This window comes from Lepisma saccharinum, chromosome 29 (assembly GCF_977018435.1).
Source record: "Lepisma saccharinum chromosome 29, izLepSacc3.1, whole genome shotgun sequence".
NCBI lineage: Eukaryota > Metazoa > Arthropoda > Insecta > Zygentoma > Lepismatidae > Lepisma > Lepisma saccharinum.
The window spans coordinates 47850517-47873104 of record NC_139257.1 but is presented as its reverse complement, the minus strand read 5'-3'; the positions used below and the strand labels follow the sequence as shown (position 1 = coordinate 47873104).

The following is a 22588-nucleotide window of genomic DNA, read 5'->3' as shown; positions in this document are numbered from 1 at the left end:
TACTAAGCATCATGGTAGGCCTCTAACCAATAAGTCATGTGTTGAATCCTTTGCTGGCAAAGTCTCCTAGAACCAGGATTATGTGGTGGCTTCGAATTTTCTGGAAAAAAGTACTGAAGATTTACCCCTCATTGCTGACTAAATTACATTTTGAACAATACCACAGAAATAGAACAAATATTAAAGTTTTATTAGAATACTTCAAAATTTTGTTTATACAAATGGGAACAATACAAAATGAAAAAATAAAAATAATCATCACATTGTACTTATTGACTTGTTAAAATGCACTAATTTTTCAGTAGCATTTTCGCCTTTCCCCATCTTTGTCATCACAAAAAAATAAGGCACACTTATATACTGGATGTATTAATACTTGCTCAACACTCAGTCTCTTGTAACGGTAATTTGAGCAATCTGCATTAAAACGTTTATCACATACTCTGCGAGGTTTAGATTGGCAATCAAAACCATCTTAGAAAGCTTCAACTCTGATATAAAATTAACTGTTCAGAAAACAAGGGAAAACACTATACAATGCAATATACACATGAAAGGTAAGAAAAACAAGTTAGCTTCAAAGCATATCAAAAACAGAAACAAGGAAATTGGTAGCATGGAGATCAAATATTTAACTCCTGAAGCTCATCAAATTTTCAGTTAAGATTGGAAGTCCCAAAATTTCAATATTATGCAAAACGTTTGGTAAAACTTTCTCAAATTAAGAACGAGGCACCAATCTTGATGAATCTGAAAAAGAAGAAGAAAAAACTTGAAACACGAACATAGCAGGGCTGTATCATGCTGATCACAGTGTTGAGCCAGAGAGGCAGATAACAACAAAGTTGAAGGAAAATACGTAGCACTCATCAGACAAAATGCAAACGGTTTACATTTCGTGGCCTGGCAGCATTTTCATTAGAGATCATAAGATGGCGTCAGACAGCAGTGTAGTCAGATGAAGAGGGCTGATGGTCAGAATTCATGTGCTAGTATGAGTATCATATTAGCCTAAACTTATCCGCACCCTTTACCTGGTTACCATACAGTACGAACTTATCTTCTCATCCTTGTTGAAACTGTGGCCAAGTCGCAAACTAACAACCATTTCATTTGTCTGGTGAATTAATGAAAATTATGCTTTTCTTTGAGCAATAGTAATTTTAGTCACTACAAAGGAAAAGTGTAGTTCACAGTAGTGTTCCAATGAATGTGACTACATGGATAATCAGCTAACATTAAAAAGACCGAGAGAAAAATTGTGTGCATATGTGTAGGTAGCTATGTAGGTTAGTTCTTTGTACAATAAATTTCAACTCTTATATTGAATTGAATAACATACCCAGATGCCTAGCACACCTGGTACTGCCTTCGGACATGGCCAATGTTGCCAGTACACCACATAACAAAAAAAAAATATGCATAAAAATTTATTATTCTCTTATCAATTCACAAAATATCAACAGAGACCATCGATTCACATTGAAAATTATTGAACGGTAACTACAGACTGTGTTTCGTGTAAAACTTCTTGTCGACTGCTTCATTGTTTATCTAGCCATCTGTAACAGAGCGACTGATCTTTGGCAGCCAAGAAATGAAACTTTATGGTATGGCGAGTATTTAGAACCACATCTGAATCAATATTGAACAACACTTTCGAGCTTTAGTTTAAGGTAAATAATTTTGAATAACCCTGTATATAGCGTGCTTGTAATATAAAAGCATGTTAACATAAAAAGTTACATACAAGCTAAATTTTAGGAAAATATAAAATACCTGAATTGACCGAATGTTTGCTTCTACCTCTTCCTAACAGGTTCGACTGATACTGCGCTATTTGGATATCTTATCAGGAGCTTTGAGCCTCCCAGATCTAGTCCCTGCAGATGTTTCATTGCACTTCCAGCAGATATCCCATCATAGTAATTGACGAAGGCACAGAAGCGCTTGTGGCACACAATCAGGCTTTTTATACGGCCATGTCTGCAAAGAAGCAGAAGTACATTGTTGCATAATACATTTCTTCATTCTAGCACCAGTGAAAGCTTCTACTCAATATAAAATAGTAAACACTGAATCTTTAACCCCTTAAACAGAAACATAGGTCTCAGAGACCTCTAGTGTTTTGTAGTTCTATAGTGTGGCAACACTGATTGAGCTGTCTCTCCCCCCTCCACGGTACATTATTATTAGAGCCCGGAAGTTTGGCAAGATGCCTCTTTTTATCTACTGCATATATTAATAAAATTTTTCCGGATATACGTTTCTCATGTTGTTTCGAATGTTTTACAAGCCTTTTCATTTTGCCTATTTTGCCTATTTGGAACCCCACTGCCTGTTTTTAATTATAATGCCTTTTTTTTTGCCTTTTCCAATTAAATTTCACCATTTTTTTTAAAAAAAAATGTGTATATAAATTATTTTTCTCCCAAAAAACGTTGTTGGCATTAATTTTTCTTCCGTTTATTATGTGAATAATTTTCGCCTTATTTAATATTGAACTCATGCATGTTTCAACATTGCTGAAGGAGAAAAGTGTGAGGAAAATGTATTTCATGCTCAGTTATGATATTGCCTTTCGGTTAACATTTCTTGTGCATGATTGACTGCTGAAGTGGACAGGTTGATTTCGAACACAAAGAAGATATTTCTGAAATCTCCCTCTCGAACCCGAAATAAGGAAGTTGCATCTGAGCTTCGTTTACCTCAGCAACCAGTCTTGACGAGATAGGGAACCTGGATATCAGCAGCTATATATTATGCTAACAACCTTGAAAAAATCAGTGAGGTGATAGATGCTCTTCCAGAAAATGAAGTGGCTTCAATTCGTGAAGTGAAAAAACTCCTGTGCTATTCAAGTTTATTTTTGCACATTATGGTGCATTCCCAGAGACAATTACAATTATAGCATCCATGAAAATCTTCGAGGAATCTATGCAGCAGATGATGGAAGTGCCAGGAGAAAAGGGGTCAGCTGTTGCGGAAAAGTGCAAGCGGGTATTGAGTGCAAATGAGGACTTGAAACAACTGAAAACAATTTGTGATATTCTAAAAGGTGAAAATGCTGTTACCGAAATGCGTCCAGCTACATTACCTTGTTTTATGTATGCTCCAATAACTTCTGTCGAAGTAGAAAGATCATTTTCTTTCATGAAAAACATTCTCTCTGACAGACGACTATCAATGAATGTTTAGAACTTAAAAAGCACCTTGTAGTTATGTGCAAGCAAGACGGAGAAAATTGAAATGCTCTTCCCAATGTAGATTTTAACATGTTGCCAGAAATTATAGATAAAAGTAAGCGACTTCCAAATGTGCCTTTTTTCAGTTTATTTTGCCTTTTTTTTTCATTTTTAGTGCCTATTTTCCACATTATAAATGCCTTTTTGCCTGCCTATTTTAACGAAAATAAATGCCTGAACTTCCGGGCTCTACTTATTATCAACCACTTGCCTATAAAAAAGGTAAAAAAAAAGGTAAAGTGTTCCCCTGTGCATAGCACCACGCCATGAAGGCGTATAGGGGGTGTGGGGGTAACGCCCCACACTTTCTTGATCCGGTCGTGAGTGGGGGTGATGTGATCAGCATCACGCCCCTGACCGCTTTTACCCCCCAGGGTTTCCCCCAGGTACCCATGTTATTCGACGCTGGGTAGGCGCCGGGGCCGCTTCCACCGTTAGAAAAGTTCCCGGGTCAAGCATGCTCTAAAAATGTAATACATTTCAGGTATTTAGAGTAGTTTTTGGCAGCTTAAATGGAAATTTGCCGAAATATAAATTTACCATGCTGAAACAGAGCTTTCATTTTTGGTAACAGAAAACATTTGTTGCCTTCGTAGGCCTGGACTCTGTGAGGAGGGTGGTCCAGCCAAATGAGTCGACTGTGTGGCAGCTGCAGTGCGTGGCCGTGCATTGTCGTGCAGCAACATGATACTGGAAGACTTGAAGAGTGTTGCAATACACGGCTGAATTAACTGTTTGTTTGCCAAGTGTCTCATTAGAGAAGTTTTTCATTGACGAAATATTCCTGGAACGCATCATATTGCCTAGCAGGAGAGCATGAGTTTCTTGGATTGAGGGGCATCCTGATCATGGTTCATCATGAACATTCGTGCGACCGACCTTAAACAGACTATGACATTTTTTAAGCACTTGATGCAAAATATATAGCTCGACCACAAGGAAAAAATCCTTCCGTCCAAAGCGTTCGCGCAACTTCCCTGTCGTTATCGGTGTTCGGGGCAGTGTTGCCAGGTCAGATTTGAAAAATTCGGGAGATTGTTCCTTGGGAAACCAGATCTGCTACAAAATCCGATGATAGTAGCGGATGAACGACGTTCTTGGGGGCGGCATAGTCATGCGCACTGGGGGGGGGGGGGGGGGGGCAAGGGGAGTGGCGCTGGAGTGGCGCACATTGTTTACGGTGTAAACGTCACAGATACTTTTGTAACAATGGTGCTAAACACAGCACCCTGTGTTTGGCGAAAATTTACCGAAGATCTCCATTTCAGGAGTGGACATGTTTCAAACAAAAGAAAGTAAACCGCCCGAGGGAACCGACCAACATCTTTCATCTCTTCCGCATTTTCCGGTTAGAGGGTGCGTGGAAAACACCCTCAAATTTGTCCTTTCTCAGCACCGACACAAGGGGTTTGCGATGCCTCTATTATCGCGAGGAATTTTTATGACAGGAAATGGTAGAAAGTTGTGTTCACAGATGAAGCTAACGTGCCGTTGTCGGCGATTTTCCACAATCTTTCAAGTTGAATGCTAACAATAACAAATCAATTTGCCTTCTGCTGGTTTTCGGTGTACAGCTATCGATAGGGGTGGGCACCCGTCCTGCACCATAATGAGAAAATTCATTACGTATGTGAAATATATTTGGTGAATTAGACACCATGTCTTCCTCAATAATTCAAGATAGCAACGCTTATGCTAGGGTGCCACCCATCCTCCCCATCTGCTAGAAATACACACACACACCCACAAACACATACATGCATAACATAATTTGCCCACGCTACGAAGTCAGTGTTTCTACCTCGTAAGCCAAGGACGTTTCACTGTGTTTGTGTCACTTCATCCATTTCATCGGTTTTTCATTCATCCATATTGTCGTACTTACCCGTAGAGGCACAAAAGCGACGTAAAATAACTAAAATAGAAATAGAGTTTAGGGTGGGATAAAATACAGCCATCTAAAAATAGTAATGTAGTAAAAGTAATAAAATAATGTCCTAGCACAATTGAGTAGCGTTTGACATAATTTCACAGTTCAAACAGCACTGGATTTCCACTTTCTCTCTCCCCTCCATGTTCAAGTAAGATGAGCAGGAAACGTGTTTTTAAGCTGGCCGTTGGAGGTTCCATAGCAATAGTTTATTAAGGAATTCTCCCGAGAAATCAATAGGCCTGGCAACGCTGACGTGAGCCAGCTGAATGTTCCTTCCCCCCTGCCCTTTCCCGCCCCGCCGGCGCGATGTGCTTCTGCGCAGGTTTTTTTGCTTGTGGTTCCACTATACAAATAATACACGTCACATTGCTTCGGTAAAACACAAACGCAACCTGGGATAAAGAAATAAGAAACTATTTACAATTTTTCGATTTCAAGCTTCAGCCATCTTATTTCAGTAGTGCTCATGATAATTTTTTACCTCATTCTTTATTGATATTTTTTCTTTCCAGAATCGAATACAAGTTGACATAATTTCTACGAAGTTTCATATTAACAAATTTGAATAGTTTTTTACAATATTGTCTGATTTTAACTTATTATTGAATAATTTGAAATAAAATAGGTTTTAAAAAAAAATCGCTACTATGTTGGGATATGGTTTGCTATGGTGAACAATGCCCGACACTTTGGCCGAGTGGTTAGCACATCGCGCTGCGACGCCAAGGGTCCCAGGTTTGAATCCCGGTCGGGCTTGGTTGTTTGTGAATGTCCATTCATCAATTTCATCATTTCATTACTCATCCCCATCTTCGCAAATTAGCCAAGAGGCACAAAACGCGAAGTAAAATAAACTAAATCAAATCAAATCAAGCTATGGTGAACAATAGATGGCTCTGGACTTATGAGTATTTTTCTAACATTTTTCTTTATTGTTTCTGAATGTTTTACTGTGGTGGAAATGAGTTAATATCTTGATCTTTTTTACAGAATTTAGAATTTTATTTGAAATTGAAAAGATAAACCACATGTAGGAAGATAACAAAGTTTAATTTCTAATTGCCATAAAGAAAAATGTATGTAATTTCCTTTTATAGAAGTAATAAGAAAGCTAAATTTTCCTTGCCAAATGGCTAACATATCAATATCATTTGCATGATATTGATATAAGACGTACCCACTTATGCAGCTTGCCTTCAACAATGACATTCTCACTACACACCTCATGTAACTGCGATAAATGTCTGGCGCTTTCACATTTTTCGCTGTCAAAAACCTGATCACTAATCGTATCTCACAATCGGCGGGATTTTCAATCACCTGGACCACTTCCATTGTCCACCACAACCACACCAAGCATTTAACAACATGCGAATGGCATCTGTTTACGTGCAAGGCATGTCGGTAACTAACACACATGCGCAAAACGCCAAGCACTCAGTGTTGCCAACATGAGCGCAAAACGGCCCCTAATTAAAAAATAAGCCTCGTATAATACAGATGCATGTGATTATGAGTACATGAAAAATCAAATAATGAAACCTTTGCAAAGGCTGAAAGAAGTTGCAAAAAAAAGTTTCCTTTGTTTTCCACAGTTGAAACTCACCTGGAAAATATAGGTCGGAGTACTTCCTCAGTAACACTTTCAGTCACATTACCCACCCACAGAGACGCATACCCTCTTGGATTGGAAGGGCTGGAATAAAGATGTAATAACTTGAAACACTAACATTACATTAAATTACATTAAAATTCACATTTAAAAAACATAAATAATTGACCTTACTTTAATATAAAATGTAAATTTGTGGGTGTGTGTGAAAGCAACTGAAAGCAACAATTTTTTTAGAACTCTACAACTTCCTTTTACTGTAAGAAGTCTGCATTAATCTTGACCTTATGCATAACAGCTAATAGAAACTAGGCACGTAGCTTCAACGGTGAACCATCCTCTAAAATCAAAATAATAAAAAAAAGTATTCTTGATTACAAGCAAAATCTGTTTTGCATGAAGCTCATAAGATCTGTGGATGCAAAGACTAAACAAGCCTCATGAAATGCACACTCTTGTTCATTATAGATTTCCACATGTTGCATTCTAAGCAAATATTTCACAAAAGATACTTAGCAAACATTTGGGCAAGATACTTGAAAAACAAAACTGTACAAACAAAATAACATCACTTATTACACAAAAAATCACAACACATTTTTCCAAAATTCCTGTACCTCACATCCAGTAAATAATGGAAAATAAAATAAAAATATATTTTCTGTTTGTATTACAGCTGCTTATGATTGGCCTAGGCAGTGCTGAATATACAACGTGGTGCAAAAAGAACTCATGTTCTTGGAATAAGTGTAACGTCGTTGATTTTTCAAGATACAGACGTTTTATTAACACCAAAACCATTGGTAAGAAATGCAGTTTGGATAGGTATACAGTGGTGATTCAAGCATGGAAGATGATGTTGGAAAGAGGACATAATTGTTGCTGTACACACATCCGGAGCCTCACCTATAAGTTCCGCATTGCCCTTGCCAACATGAATGTCGAATGACAGACACTACTCTCTGCAATACTCACAGGCAGTATGGGCTGGTTGTTGACCTCCCTTTTACCAGGCATGCACAGAAAATGCTGCTTTGCCAGACAAAATGTTGGCAAGAGAAATGCGAAACTTTGAGGAGAGGCCCCGGATGTGTGTACAGCAACAATGAGGTCCTCTTTCTGACATCATCTTCCATACTTAAATCATCACTGTATGCCTTTCAGAACTGCATTTCTTACCTATGGTTTTGGTGTTAATAAAACGTCTGTATCTTGAAAAATAAAGACGTTACACTTATTCCAAAAAAACATGCATTCTTTTTGCACCACCTTGTACAGTGGGATCCATGAGTATTACCGTGCAAATTGTCCATGACTATTTTCATTAATTTTTCTCCTACATCCTGTGTGTTTTAAGCAATGGATTTTTATGTGTGCTGGTGCAGAAGTTGTTTAAAGCTTGTTTTGAGTTTAATTTAATTTTTAAAGCTCTTCTTGGGTCAAATAAAGTGCACGAATATGGTGATGGACAATTTGCATAGCAATAAATTTAGCATGGTGATGTTCACATGTAAGAAAATTATCCCTTGATGTGAACTATGTTTTTATAAGTCAGCTCTCAAGCGTTGGATCTATCATTCCTTGATGGTTTAACTTTACTTGCCACGCAGAAGGTTGCAGGTTTGGATCTTGAACAATTTTACAAAGGTATTTTTACTTTCAGAACACCTTTCCCACATTCAAATAAAATTAGTTAGCACTAATAATTCTCTGAATGCAATGGTTTTTTATTAGCATGCAAAATTAACTGGACATTGTCCAGTGCTTCTAACTATACTTATTCCAAAACTATGTTGGAGAGAACACCTCTTCTCTAGTCTTCAGGTGAAATAACTTCCTTACAGTGGTGGGGATCAAAAGTATGACAGATGTGTGATTTTACTACAAATCCAGCATATTAACCCACTACGAGTACTCGATAGAACCCTCTGGAATTCTATACTACTTCTGCTGGTTTTTTCTGTTTTCTGCTTGAATTCTACAGTAGAAAGCAAATATTTATTTATTTATTTGTTTGCTTCCAAAAGAGAGATCTCCAATTACAGGAAAGCTTACATATATTATATTCAAATAATAAACATATAACAGTGTAGAGTACATATAAACACACACACACACACAAGATAATAAGTGAAGTAATATGGACTTCATTAGAAAATAGATATGCGGCCGCGGTGGCTCAGTCGGTAACGCGTCTGACTACCATACTAAAGGTCCCGGGTTCGATCCCCAGCCGGTTCAAATCCGGGAACTTTTCTAACGGTGGAAGCGGCCCCGGCGCCCACCCAGCGTCGAATAACATGGGTATCTGGGGGAAACCCTGGGGGGTAAAGGCGGTCAGGGGCGTGATGCTGATCACATCAACCCCACTCACGACCGGATCAAGAAAGTGTGGGGCGTTACCCCCACACCCCCTATATGCCTTCATGGCGCGGTGCTATGCACAGGGGAACACTTTACCTTTACCTTTTTAGAAAATAGAAATAATAGCTGGTGTGGAGCAAAAAGCTAATACAGTAGAACCGCAATTTAACGTTTCCTGGTTTTACACTCAAATGTTCATGATCCAAATGGAGCATAATGTTATAAAATGTTTCCGGATTTTACATTTTCCCACATTTTAAGTTCTTTCAGCTTCGTGTCCCTTGCAAAACATAAAGGCAATGTTCCACTGTATCTTACACTTGCTTATAGTTATAGAGGCACATATTTTAGGAAAATAAAAAAGCAAAAATTTCAATACAAAAACAGTCAATTTTAGGTTCAAAAGTGGTAAATAAAATAAAATTTCGCTGTTATAGCAGTGAAAAAGCAGTATATAAGATTACATTTTAGTTTTAAAAATGTGAATACAATCCCAAATTTGATTTAAAAACTGCACTTATTACACAATATAAACATATCCCTTCTAATAGTCGTTACCAGAGTATTAAGTTTATTCCTGTATAAAGGTGTCCACTTTTGCTTCTCAAATATTTACAGCAGAATTAATCAATTTTTCTTGAATTGCATAACTCACAGGATAATTCAAACTTCTGAAAGTGTTGCGTCGGTAAATAAACTCTAAATTTCGTGTTTAAGAGTCCATTTCGCATTTTGCAGTTTATTTCGCATTATTTCGTGACAAAACAGGGTGGGGAAAATGCAACTCACACTTTTCAGAAAAATGAAAAATTAAAATTACAATGTGTTATTTCAAATTTCATGTTTTTGTCAAAAATGAAATATGCATGCCTCTAGTTATAAATAATGATAAAAAATAATTGAATTACTTACTCCATCTGCGGGTCCTGTATTGCATTTGGACCACCAGACTCATCATCGGAATAGTAGATCTCTTCTGTAAGCACTCCATCCACAGTACCAGATCTCAGCAACTGCTTCGCTGACTGCAAATGGAAAATGTAATTTGGTAAGAAATAAATTAACTCTAAACAAGCACACACAATTCATTCTCATATCAAAGAAGAAATTAAAGCCACAGCTTGATCCTAGATACACACACCATCTTCACAGAACAGCCTGAAGTGTCAGTGACTGCAAACATGTTAAAGCTTCTTGTTCATATTCCACTATCACTGGAGACTATAAGATATCTGATTTGAGAAATAACCAAAGAGGACACAAAGCATGTCATCAAATACAAGACAATTCCATGTATATAAAGTCTCCTAGAGAAGTAATTTTTCTTGCATGTACACATTGTAGAATTATTTCTCTTGTAGTCTACGGTTGTTACAAGCATAAAAACAGTTTTTTGTTGTGATGCTTCAGGAGAACACACGCTCCCTTCATCAAAAATTGTTCGAGGCATGCAAATTTTGTTTTTGACGAAAACACGAAATATGAAATAACATGCTGTAATGTTCATTTTTCATGTTTATGAAAGGTGTGAGGTGCATTTTTCTACCCTGCTTTGTCACGAAATAATGCGAATGAACTGTAAAATTCGAAATATACTCTTAAACACAAAATTTACCATTTATATACCAACACGACACTTTCTAAAGTCTGAAGTATCCAAGTTATGCAATTCACAGAGAATTGATTAATTCTGCAGTAAATATTTGAGAAGCAAAAATGGACCGCTTTACACAGGAATAAACTTAATACTCTGGTAACTACATAAATGTGCTATTAGAAGGGGTAAGTTTATTTTGTGTAATAAGTGCAGTTTTTAAATCAAATTTAGGATTGTATTCACAATTTTAAAACCAAATGTCATTTTATATACCACTTTTGATGTGATTATTCACTGCTATAACACCAAAATTTTATTTTATTTATCGCTTTTGAACCCGAAATCAACTCTGTTTTTGTACCGAAATTTTGCTCTTTTATTTACCAAAAATATGTGCCTCTAAAAATTGTATATCCTAGTGTCCTAATAGAAGGTGCAACAGATACATTACACAGAGGCTTATTGAAATGAAGGTTAACCTGGTAGAAGCATGGGAAATGGAGCAATGATTTACTGTATGTGCAAATTACAATTACTTCATATTTCATGGCAAAATTTATCAACAAAGTAATAGTTTATCAATGGGAAACCCAGTATCTGGAATCATTTCCAGCATTTTCCTTCATTACATAGAATCTCCAATTGTTAATCGGATGGGTACAGATATCATACTCTATGCCAGATAATGAATAACAACGTAATTTATTTTCTGGATCTGAAAATTAAGACGAGTGACACAACAATTCAAATATCAGTCCATAGGAAAAAACTAGCAGAGGAAAAATACATCCATGCCAATTCAGAACATTCTCGTATAACAATGTATAATATATATTTTAATTTTTTCCTGAGAGCACAAAAACTATGTTCTAATAATAAGGATATCAAAAATGAAGAAAGAAAAAGCTTTGTAACATAGCAAAAGAAAATGGCTTTCACACTAACAGAATAAACCAAATCAAAAAACAAGTTACAAGAAAAGTAAAGGAAAAAAAAAAATAAGAACAAAGATGAGAAATCTGTTGAAAAGAAATTTGTTTGTATTTCATTCCACAAGGGATTCTCACATAAAATTGCAAAAAAATCTTAGAAGATTTAATTTCAAAATTGTTTTTAGATCACCAAGAAGTTTAGAATGTACATTTAATGAATACAAAATGAGAAAGTCCTACCAGATGTGGAAAACAGGAATATAAATGGTGTTCCGTATAGGATGCCGAATTGAATCGAGTCCTATTGTATTGTTTCAAGGTTGGCAGATCTGTTCTTACCAATATTGGTATCGGTTGTAATGCCGATTAATGTAGCCTCAATTGTTTTGACTCGTTTGTTGTGGTTACGATATGGAACAGTTTACGATTGAGCAACGTGTTCTCATTGTGAAGACATTTTACCAAAGTGACCAGGAATGACCGGCAAGGTCATGTGATTTCTTATGGGAGTTTGTGAAATCACTGGTGTACGCCAAGAAACCACAAACCCTTTTGGAACTGAAGGTGGAAATCATACGGGTGATTGGAGGCATCGGGACAGACATCTGCGAGAGGGTTATCAATAATTTTGTGTGGAGCATATAAATGCATGCAGACTCAGTAGGGGTGGACATATGCCTGACATTGTCTTTCATACGTAAATGGGAGATGTTACTGCTTACATATATGTGAAATATAACTTTTTTCATGATATTTTCTCTATTCTTATTTAATTTTCTAATTTGGCATCCTATACGGAACACCCTATATAAGTTGTTCATATTCAAAGAATTATGTAGAACAAACAAGGAAAATGGCAGTAAGATGGCATGAACATGACTTGGGCATTATGAATTTAAACCCAAGAATAGGTTTGTCAGTTCACATCATCGAGGAGAAGCATATGATTAAAAAGAGTGACGGGAAACATAGATTCGAATGTCTGGGAAGCTTCGTTGATTGCAGAACACTGGAATAAATTAAATAATGAAAATGGTAACAAAGGGTCACTGGAGCTTTCTTTTCCACAAGTGGAGTAAGCCACCATCTTTAAAATTTAATGTAACGGAAAACATCAAGAAACTCTGTGAAAGCAATGATGATTTTGAATTGTCTGATGATATTTAGGATTTATATATTTTTTTAAAAATGTGATAAATAAGTTTACACTGGGTATCGAACCTGGGGCCCCTTGTTTAATCAAACTAGAAATAAATGTCTGATGAAGGGAGAGTGTGTTCTGAACTTCACAACGAAAAACTGTGTTAGAGAAGGTAAGTTTCTTGATAAAGGAACAAATTAGTTGTAAGACAACAGGCACAATTTAGAAGATAACAAGCATCTCAACTATAGAAAGAACAAGATGAGGTTCACTTGTAATGGTAAAAGAGGATGATTTAACCCTATCAACCCTCACCCCTATCAAAACTGAAAAACACACTTGACAAAAACTGATATATTTGTGCAATTAGTGTGTAGCTTGCATAAACACAAACCCATAATCTTTGGCAACAGTTAAAATCACATTCTTACTTATTTTCATATTAATTTAAACAGATTAAAAGAAAAATTAAGTTGCAATATTTGTATATTCTATGACGTTTGAAAATGAATGCATAGTATAAAATAATATTAGTGGCTGCAAACATTTAAATTTCACAAAAAAAAATCAAAGATTGATTGATTCGGTTAGTTTTACTGTGCTTTTCTACAACTTTTGGCTTATTGCAAAGATGAGATGAGTGTTGATATGGTGAAACCCAGGATCTCTGGCATCATAGCATGCTGTGATAACCACTTCGCTACAGAGGCTGGCAAAAAAATTTAAAGCAAAATAAGAAATGGCACGTACTGTAATAACAATAAGTATCAAAACAAAAAAGTGTTGTGGAGTTGTGATTAATGATCTGATTTATCCTGTTATCAGGTTAAATAATAAATATACCTGGACATTGAACACGTTTTATTTTGGGCACATATTTTTATAGAATTTTTGGGCTGAATTAGTCATCATTAAATGAGTGCAAAAATTGACAGTTGCTTGTTAAGACGGTCACACAAGATATCAATTACATATGTGAACACATAAAACTCTGCATGCATATCACATTCATGACAGGAACATATGAAAAGTACCGAGTGTCCGAAAAGTCACGCAACCCGGTGTTTACGACCGTATAACGGAATAGCGAAACAGAATGAGAAGAAACACTTTCTGCCAAGAGAATGCCCTGTATATTGGGAAAATTTAGAGAGACAAACGTATGTAAGAACATGCATGTTTTAATAACAAATAAGCAAAGTGTTGCCAAAGGTGGAAAAAAAATATTTGCAAATCGTGTATATTGATGCCAGAGGCCAGCATAATCTGCATTTTACCTACCCACTGCCCGCTTGCCGCGAGGACAGGTATACCTGCTCGCCTGCCCACGGCAACGAGTCGACTTGCGTCTTTACCCGGGTTCTTCGTCTTCCAGGCGCTCTGCGCTTACAAGGTAACTGGGCATTCAACAAGACCCGGGTGCCTGCAAAACCTGCTGGAAGGAAACAGCCCTCCGGCAGCGTGTCGCTCCAGGTGTTTCATCACCACGTGGACAGCTTCAGCCAGTGTTGCCTACTTACGTAGCTCGTAAATCCTACGAGGTCCTAGGAGGAGCTCTCTCCTCCAAGGAGAATTTATATACTTAGCGATTTCAGTTCAGCGTAAGCAGTTTTTATCTTATTGCCAGGAAATGCACGCAGTATTACAGCTTCATTTATTTAAATGAATGATCGAGCAAACAAAAATCTCCTCACTGAAAACTAATTGCTTTTCATTGCATGGTGCCTTAACCAGGCACGCAGTGGCGCAACCAGAGGGGGTAGGGTGCATTGCTCACAACCTTGGACGGAAATTAAGTCTAGCGGAAGGGTCAGGGTGGGGGTCAAACATTAAAGTACAAGAAAAAACAGACTAGCAGAATTTAAGAGTAGCAGGGCTAAAGGGTACTCAAGATGGAATTAATTTTCATATTTTTCTTGCATTTTCCTTCCAGACGGCCAAGGGCACCTGCAGAGGGGGAATGGAGGGGTAATTGTAACCCCTTGATTTCAAATTTTATGAAAGTAGAAATATATTATAAAATATTATCCAGTCTCATCAAGTTCAATGCCGTAGCAAAGGGGTAGCGGGAGTCGGCCCTGAGCGCCGAACGATCTAAGTGAGAAAAGTTTTAAAACAGAGAATGCTATGGCGGCCCGTGATATTATTTGCTATTAATGTTGGTTTGTTACGAGTTGGATGAATTGATTATGTAATACGTCGCTCCATGTGAAAAGAAAATATTGTAGATGGAAATTTTACATGCCATATGTCTGTACATTCGGAATGCATTTATCATGCACTTTCTTTCTTTCAAAAACAGTTTGTGTGCTTGTTTTCCATTATTAGCTAATGTGAAATTGACGTGTTGAAAAAAAATATTTCTAATCCTCTGTTTCAACACAAATGCGCGTGAGAACCGACTTCTACCCCCTTTTTGCGTGATTTATGAGGATTATAATGCCTTTCATGCTACTTTATTACTATTATTGTGATTGTTCTTGTTGGCACGTTTATCCAAGTACTTGGCCCTACCCCCCAAACGAGGGTAACGGCAATGGCCCTGGCTGGCTACGGCCCTGGTGTTCGCAGTAGAACAGTGTGTTGTTCGACTCGCGACCTCAGCGTCGAACGTGACATGTTTCAGTCCTGTCCTATATCACTATATATACGTATATTGGTTGTTTACGACATATACTTATGGATCCTGTGCCACGGAAAACCTATTTCAATGTGTGTGGGGGGGGGGGTAGCAACATTCGTAAATCTCATTTCATTGGTGATGTGGCTTACGAAGCTTCGAGTTCCCTTTTTTAAGTAGTGAAAATCTATTGCAGTTGGCAACACTGCAGAACGGTGTGGGCCAGGTGCAGTTTCTACTCGAAGCAACTACGTCATGCAGAGGGAGGGGTCTGCAGTTGATGGAAAGAACGAACTGAGACCTACTAGGTATCGTAAGACTGCGGGTACCCGGCGGGTCTACAATGCCTGCCAGGAACGATCTGTGCAGGTGGGCATACAAGCTGCTCAAGCGAGGGTGTTGCGCAGGTTGCATGGCATTTCAGGAGCGATGTCTCGCGAACGGGTCTGCTCCAGGTCTTGTGCAGGCCTTTAATTGATGCACAGAACTCACTGAGGTAAATTATTGCAACATTTCACAATACCAACGAACAATTTGGATGGCCATCTATTGAATTTGACAGAAAAAAAACTTTGACGAAGTTTCAAAAACATTGCAGAAGGGAATAAATGGGCTGTTCCAAAAATCGATGTTTTCACAATATTACGAGGGACACTGGCAACACTGTTGGTGTCACGTGTCACTAACAGACGTGTTTCACCTCAGGCTATCACACTAAGGCACTTTTAACGACAAAGGAGAAAGTTGGTTATTCTCGAACATATGCAATAAATTACATACACCTGGCAACCCTGAACTGTGGGTACAGAAGAACGTGTATCAATTGTTAAGTTTTCTGTGCCTTAGGTGGTTGCTGTTTGCCGCGAACGGCATTCCAGATTGTGTCTACTTATGCTGACGTGTGTGTGTTTTTAAAATGCCATATTCTACACAGGAAAGAGTGTTTATTGTTGAAGAATATATCCGAACATCCTCATATTCTGGCGTAAGGGAAGCATTTAGGGATACCCACATTTCACGGTTGCAAGGTGTATGTAATTTATTGCATATGTTCGAGAATAACCAACTTTCTCCTTTGTCGTTAAAAGTGCCTTAGTGTGATAGCCTGAGGTGAAACACGTCTGTTAGTGACACGTGACACCAACAGTGTTGCCAGTGTCCCTCGTAATATTGTGAAAACATCGATTTTTGGAACAGCCCATTTATTCCCTTCTGCAATGTTTTTGAAACTTCGTCAAAGTTTTTTTTCTGTCAAATTCAATAGATGGCCATCCAAATTGTTCGTTGGTATTGTGAAATGTTGCAATAATTTACCTCAGTGAGTTCTGTGCATCAATATACACGATATGCAAATATTTTTTTTCCGCCTTTGACAACACTTTGCTTATTTGTTATTAAAACATGCATGTTCTTACATATGTTTGTCTCTCTAAATTTTCCCAATATACAGGGCATTCTCTTGGCGGAAAGCGTTTCTTCTCATTCCGTTTCGCTATTCCGTTAAACGGTCGTAAACACCGGGTTGCGTGACTTTTCGGACACTCTGTATTTTAGTTGACAATGCACACCAAATTCTTAAATTAGATTCAATCCTTCAGACATAATTGTTTCTGAACACTGAAACAAGACAACTCAGTTCAAGTCCCTGCTTGGAATGCAGCCTCTTTCTCAGTATTCCCATTCCCACAAAGAAGCAGAGCCTTCCTCACAACAGCATCACATGCAGTCTTCAACTAAGAAACGACGAAGAATGGAAAGGATTCAAGTGAAGGCTCACCTGTAGTGCACCCCCTCGGCCTAAGGCTTTCATGGCTTTGGTCCTGTCGTAGCCTGCTTTCATGAGCACCTGCACGTCCAGCTCCTTCAGGAGATCTTTGGCTTCGCAGCAGGTCTCGTCTATCTGTAGCAACTCCTTCAATGCCTTTGCAGCCTCCTCGAATCTCTACATCACAAAAGGGAGAACTTTCAATGTAACAAACAAACCCAGTTCAGAACTTGTGAGGTACTGCAGCATCCATCAGTAAGCATGTGTGAAGCTACTCATTTCAGATGTGTTTCATTATTTCAGGTGAGCCAATGGCACTTTCAACCAGTATCAATGCTGACACTGGAACAATTTCTTTCAATAACAATACTTATACATAGTGGAAATTTAACCTTTAGAGGAGTATTTCTCAACTGCCAGGCCCTGGCATCACAGTTGAGACCGCTTTATACATAACTCAGTTATGAGTAATTCTGTTTAATACAGGTTGACAATTAACCTTTTGGATCCCAAGCGTCTCGATCGAGATACCTAAAAGTAACCATCACGGTCCCAAGCGTCTCGATCGAGATGCTGTGTCAAGGTCGTAGTTTTTACGTTATAACTTTTCTATTTTTGGCTAGAATTTCGATTTTTTTTTATATTGTTCCTAACACATGTATTTAACAGAAATGTTTCTTGCACCTTTTTTTTTCATGAAAATGGAGGTGAAAAGGTGGGAAAAGGGACTTCTCTTTTGCATCTCTTTCCCCCTCCATATGTACGCCCAATGTGCATAAATTATATATATTGTCTGAATCTGTGATTCATTCTGCGTACAACGGTATATAGTTCATATCTCCAGGGCAAATAGTCTCTGAGCTAAAGTCATTTGAAGGAACCGCTGCATTTTTAAGCTTGAATCAGTGGCGTGCCGACCATTCCTTTTGGGATGTACAACTCAAGTTACATTGGTCATATGATAATAATGCAAATATTTTTGTGTTCCTTACATGTCAGCGATCATTTCCATGTGCATGTCGACACTGTGATGTACTTTTTTCGAGGGGGCGGGAGGGGGGCGAAACCCCATTTTTTTTAAAAAAAAAAAGTATTTTCAGGGGATTTCCCCCCTTTCCCCCTCCATATATACGCCGAATTTGCATAAATTTCATATAGTCTGAATCTCTGGTTCATTCCGCGTACAATGGTATATCACTCATCTCTCTAGGGCAATTAGTCTCCGATCTACACTCATTTAATTGAAACTCTGCAATTTGCTCAAAATCGGCTCGGGACCGTGAGGCTTACTTGTGAAAATGGCCTTGGGTCTCAAAAGGTTAATGAACTACATGAAATAAAACAGTCATATTTTCCGAACGGTTCGCGTAAACTGGGTGGCTGGCCACAGGGCATGATGGGAATTCGTATGCGCATGTGCACGCAACGTGTTGATGTCGGCCATTTGCAAGCCAAAATGTCACGGTACAGCGTGCTGGCACTTGTGAAGGCCAATTATGCGAGCAATAACAGTCCAATTGCGGCGCAAAGGAAGTTTGCGACCGAGTACAAGTTAAAGACAACCGGTCCAAGTGTGTTAACAATCAAGAACTTGATTCGCAAGTTTGAGAGAACAGGTAGGGTTTGTGATGACAGTGCTGACAATGTCGGTCGACAAACAAGTGTGAAAACGCCTGTTCGTCTACGCCACATCATCGCCAGAGATGGCAGACATATCGAACATGTCATAACCTAAATCCGAATGTCTGTAGTGCCGTTTACATGTGCAATACAGTTTGTGTACTACGTGGTTTGTCACTAATTTCCGTTTTATTTCATATAGTTCATTAATTGTCACCCTGTACATAAATTACTGTAGGTCTCAGGTAAATATAATTTAAAAACGTGTTAATTAAACCTTATTTGTACGTAATGCTTTTGTGTTATACGTACTAATTTTCATGAAATACACTGGATTTGTACGTAACCAAAACAGAATGTGACAGTATTATACATTTTTCTTGTTGTTACAAAAACACCAGGTGAGATTCAAATACGAACCAGGATATGCGGTGGTGCCGCAGAGAAGGCAAAGAGAGGCATGAAATCTGAGGAGGAAGATTTGGAGCAGTTGTTCAAAACATGATACGCATTTTCTTTTGTGTGTAATTGTGATACGAAAGTACACACGTTAAAAAGATACTGATAGCTCATGTTTGACATGTTTTATATAAAAAAACAAAAAAACAACAGAACAGCAGTTCCTTCAGTGAATGTTTTCACTTGCTACTGGTTGTCATGGAGAGCAGAAAGAGGAACAGTTACATGCTTCACCAGAAAGGAAAATTGATACGGGAATTGGACGCTAATCCACATAAAACGTAAGAATCAAACTTTTAGATTCTTTAATTTACCATTTTATGACAGAAATAACCTGTATTACATACAGTATAGTGCAAACTATTTGGGTAAAAGGTAAAGGTAAAGTGCTCCCCTGTGCTTAGCACCACGCCATGAAGGCGTATAGGGGGTGTGGGGGTAACGCCACAAAGAGATAAACGAGTGCTAACATTGAAGTATGAACATTTTATTTTTTCTTTACAGGGAAACTACAGATACACAAACTATTTTGCAATGTTTGTTGGTATTACAGTTAAATCGAAGTTCAAGACTATATTATTTACATTTTAGCAGGACATATGACCTCATTTAGCTTTAATAACATCGTTCACTCTTTCCCACATGGAATCAATTAGTTTACTGCACATTTCCTTTAATTCTGCATCCTAATGCCATATTTTGAGGATGCTCTCAATCATCTTAATTTTTGAAGAGCAGTCCATTTTGCGTGTACGAGCCTTGAGAATGGCCCACAAATTTTCTATAGGGCTCAAGTCTGTCGAATTACCAGGCCAGTCCAGCACTGTCAGTTTTTCTTGGATGAAGAACTTTTTCGTGATCTTGGAGGTGTGGGCTGTAGCCAAATCCTGTTGAAACACTCAGTCACCACCAGGAAACTTTGAAAACTTGATTCCAATAATGAAAGTTTTCGAAGTTCCCTTTTTCCCACCTACCTGGATGTGGATGTGTACATGAAGGAAGGACATTTGGAAACCTCCATCCACATCAAACCTACCAACCATATGCAATACCTACACTTCTCCAGCTCCCATCCGTTCCACACCAAGAAAGCCATCCCATTATCCCTGGCCCTCAGAGGTCAACGGTTCAACAACTCACCCACCTCCCGACAGAACTATAACCTCCGCTTACACCAAGCCTTGACCAAACGTGGATATCCTTCCACCCTGGTCAATAAACAAATATCCCGAGCTGATTCATACACTCCCACCAAGAAACCTGCCAAAAATCCCCCTGCACTTGTCACCCAATATCACCACAAAAAATCAGACACACTCTACGTTCCCTCCTTCCCATCCTGCACAGTGATCCTGACACCAGAAATATGTTCCCCGACAAGCCCCGAGTTGTTTTCAAACACCCTCCCAATCTCCAAAACAACCTGATCCAACACAATCCACCTACTCACAATCAACTCGCACCCGCCCACAAATGCAACCGCCCAAGGTGCAAAACCTGTCCCATATTTGTCACTTCCCGCACCCTCCAGATCCACACTGCCACCGGCAAATTCACCCTCTACCCCAAAGGAACCTGCTACAGATCTAAACTAATTTATATCCTCACGTGCAACATCTGTGGGAGCTTCTACCTGGGGGAAACATCCACAGCCCTGAACCTCCGCATCAACAACCACCACCCAAAACCTGGACTTTGCTAATGCCATTCACACCAATATTTCCTTTAATGACTGCTTCCAGGTAGTGATCGTCCACTCCTTGCCCCAATCCACCAACACCTCAATACGTAGAAGATGGGAGAGGACCTACATATCGACCATGAATGCAACAACACCCTCAGGCCTGAACAAGGCCACCCAGTAATGCCCCTCATCCCCTATCCTCACCCTCAGCACCACATTTCCTCAACCCTCCCCCCCCCCCCACCACTCACAGTTTTCGACAAGCCTGGCAAAAGAACCACCTATATTTTTTGTGGCACTGTCAACACTGCAGGTCACGTAGTACCTGCAGTGTCTCTCTACTCCTGAAGATGTGACATACCATCACGAAAATTTGAAGATTTTCTGCGTTCGGGGAGTGTTTCCTCCCTCCTCTTTCACTTTTTATTTAGCCCTTGTGGCTCTCCTTCCTTTTATATATATACGTATATATATATAAATGGAAGTATGTATGTGTGTTGTACACATATCACTTGCAATCTCGAAAGGAATACTGTGGGGATAAGATACCCCCGCCTACCCCTAGAGGTGGGGGTGGGAAGGGGGGTGACATGTAAAAATAATCGACGAAAACGACCGATATTAGTGTGGAATCCATAGTTTTTGGGGTCACTAAGATGAATAGTGACACTCCTAATGCCGTTCAACTCCAAGTTAATTTTACAGTACGAGGGTCACTATTTATATTTTGAGCCTTGGCAACACTGATTGAAGTTAGGCGCGATTTGACGTTTGCATGGAATCCTCTGGCATTATTGACCATAACGTACTTCAAATGTTTTGTCAATAGCTTCATTTGTGTTGTTTATGTTGCCTTGGAGATTGCGCGACAACAATAAAATGGAATTAACTCGTGAACATTTTCGTGCGATGATTTTTTACGATTTTCGACGTGGATTATCAAGACAAGAGTGCATCGATCAACTTACTTCCACATTTGGCGATGAAGCCCCATCCTTTGCCACTGTGAAACGCTGGTCTAACGAATTTAATCGTGGCCGCCATTCGCTCACCGACGAGATTCGCGAAGGTCGTCCAAAATCAGTTGTTGTTCAAGAAAACATTGATGCTGTGCAAAACCTAATACTGCAAGATCGTCATGTGACATACTGTGAGATTGAGGCAACCATAGGCATTAGTTCCACCAGCATATATAAAATATTACATGATCATTTAGCTGCGAGAAAGGTATATTCTCGTTGGATCCCACACAATTTGACAAAAACTCAAAAAGACGCTAGCATCAATTGGTGCAAACAAATGCTCAATAAATACAATTGTGGTGCTTCAAAAGACGTATATAAGATTGTAACAGGTGACGAATCATGGATATATGCATATGAGCCGGAACGTAAACAGCAGTCGACTGTATGGGTGTTTCAAGATGAACCCAATCCAACAAAAGTTGTTCGCGCTCGAAGCACATCGAAACAAATGGTCGCCTGTTTTTTTCGGGAAAACTGGTCATGTGGCAACCGTGCCTTTAGGGGAACGTAGAACGGTCAACTCTGAATGGTACACAACAATTTGTTTGCCAGAGGTCTTCGGTCAAATACGGAAAACAAACAAACGCCGTC

The 22588-nt window shown here is 38.7% G+C and overlaps 1 protein-coding gene across 5 annotated transcripts in view; it reads right to left on the bottom strand.

The window, feature by feature from the left end:
• Positions 1 to 169: 169 nt before the first annotated feature.
• LOC145981232 (stress-induced-phosphoprotein 1-like) overlaps positions 170 to 22588 on the bottom strand; it is a 31364-nt gene continuing 8945 nt past the window's right edge. For 4 of the 5 annotated variants that reach the window (XM_083114378.1, XM_083114381.1, XM_083114380.1 and 1 more), the window contains exons 4-8: positions 17222 to 17386; positions 10067 to 10179; positions 6785 to 6874; positions 1780 to 1986; positions 170 to 750 (exon numbers count right to left, since the gene is read on the bottom strand). In XM_083114378.1, coding sequence (XP_082970504.1) covers positions 1803 to 1986; positions 6785 to 6874; positions 10067 to 10179; positions 17222 to 17386 — 552 coding nt within the window. In that variant the 3' untranslated portion in view covers positions 170 to 750; positions 1780 to 1802. The remainder of the gene's footprint in view (positions 751 to 1779; positions 1987 to 6784; positions 6875 to 10066; positions 10180 to 17221; positions 17387 to 22588) is intronic. The other variant, XM_083114382.1, reaches the window with a different exon arrangement.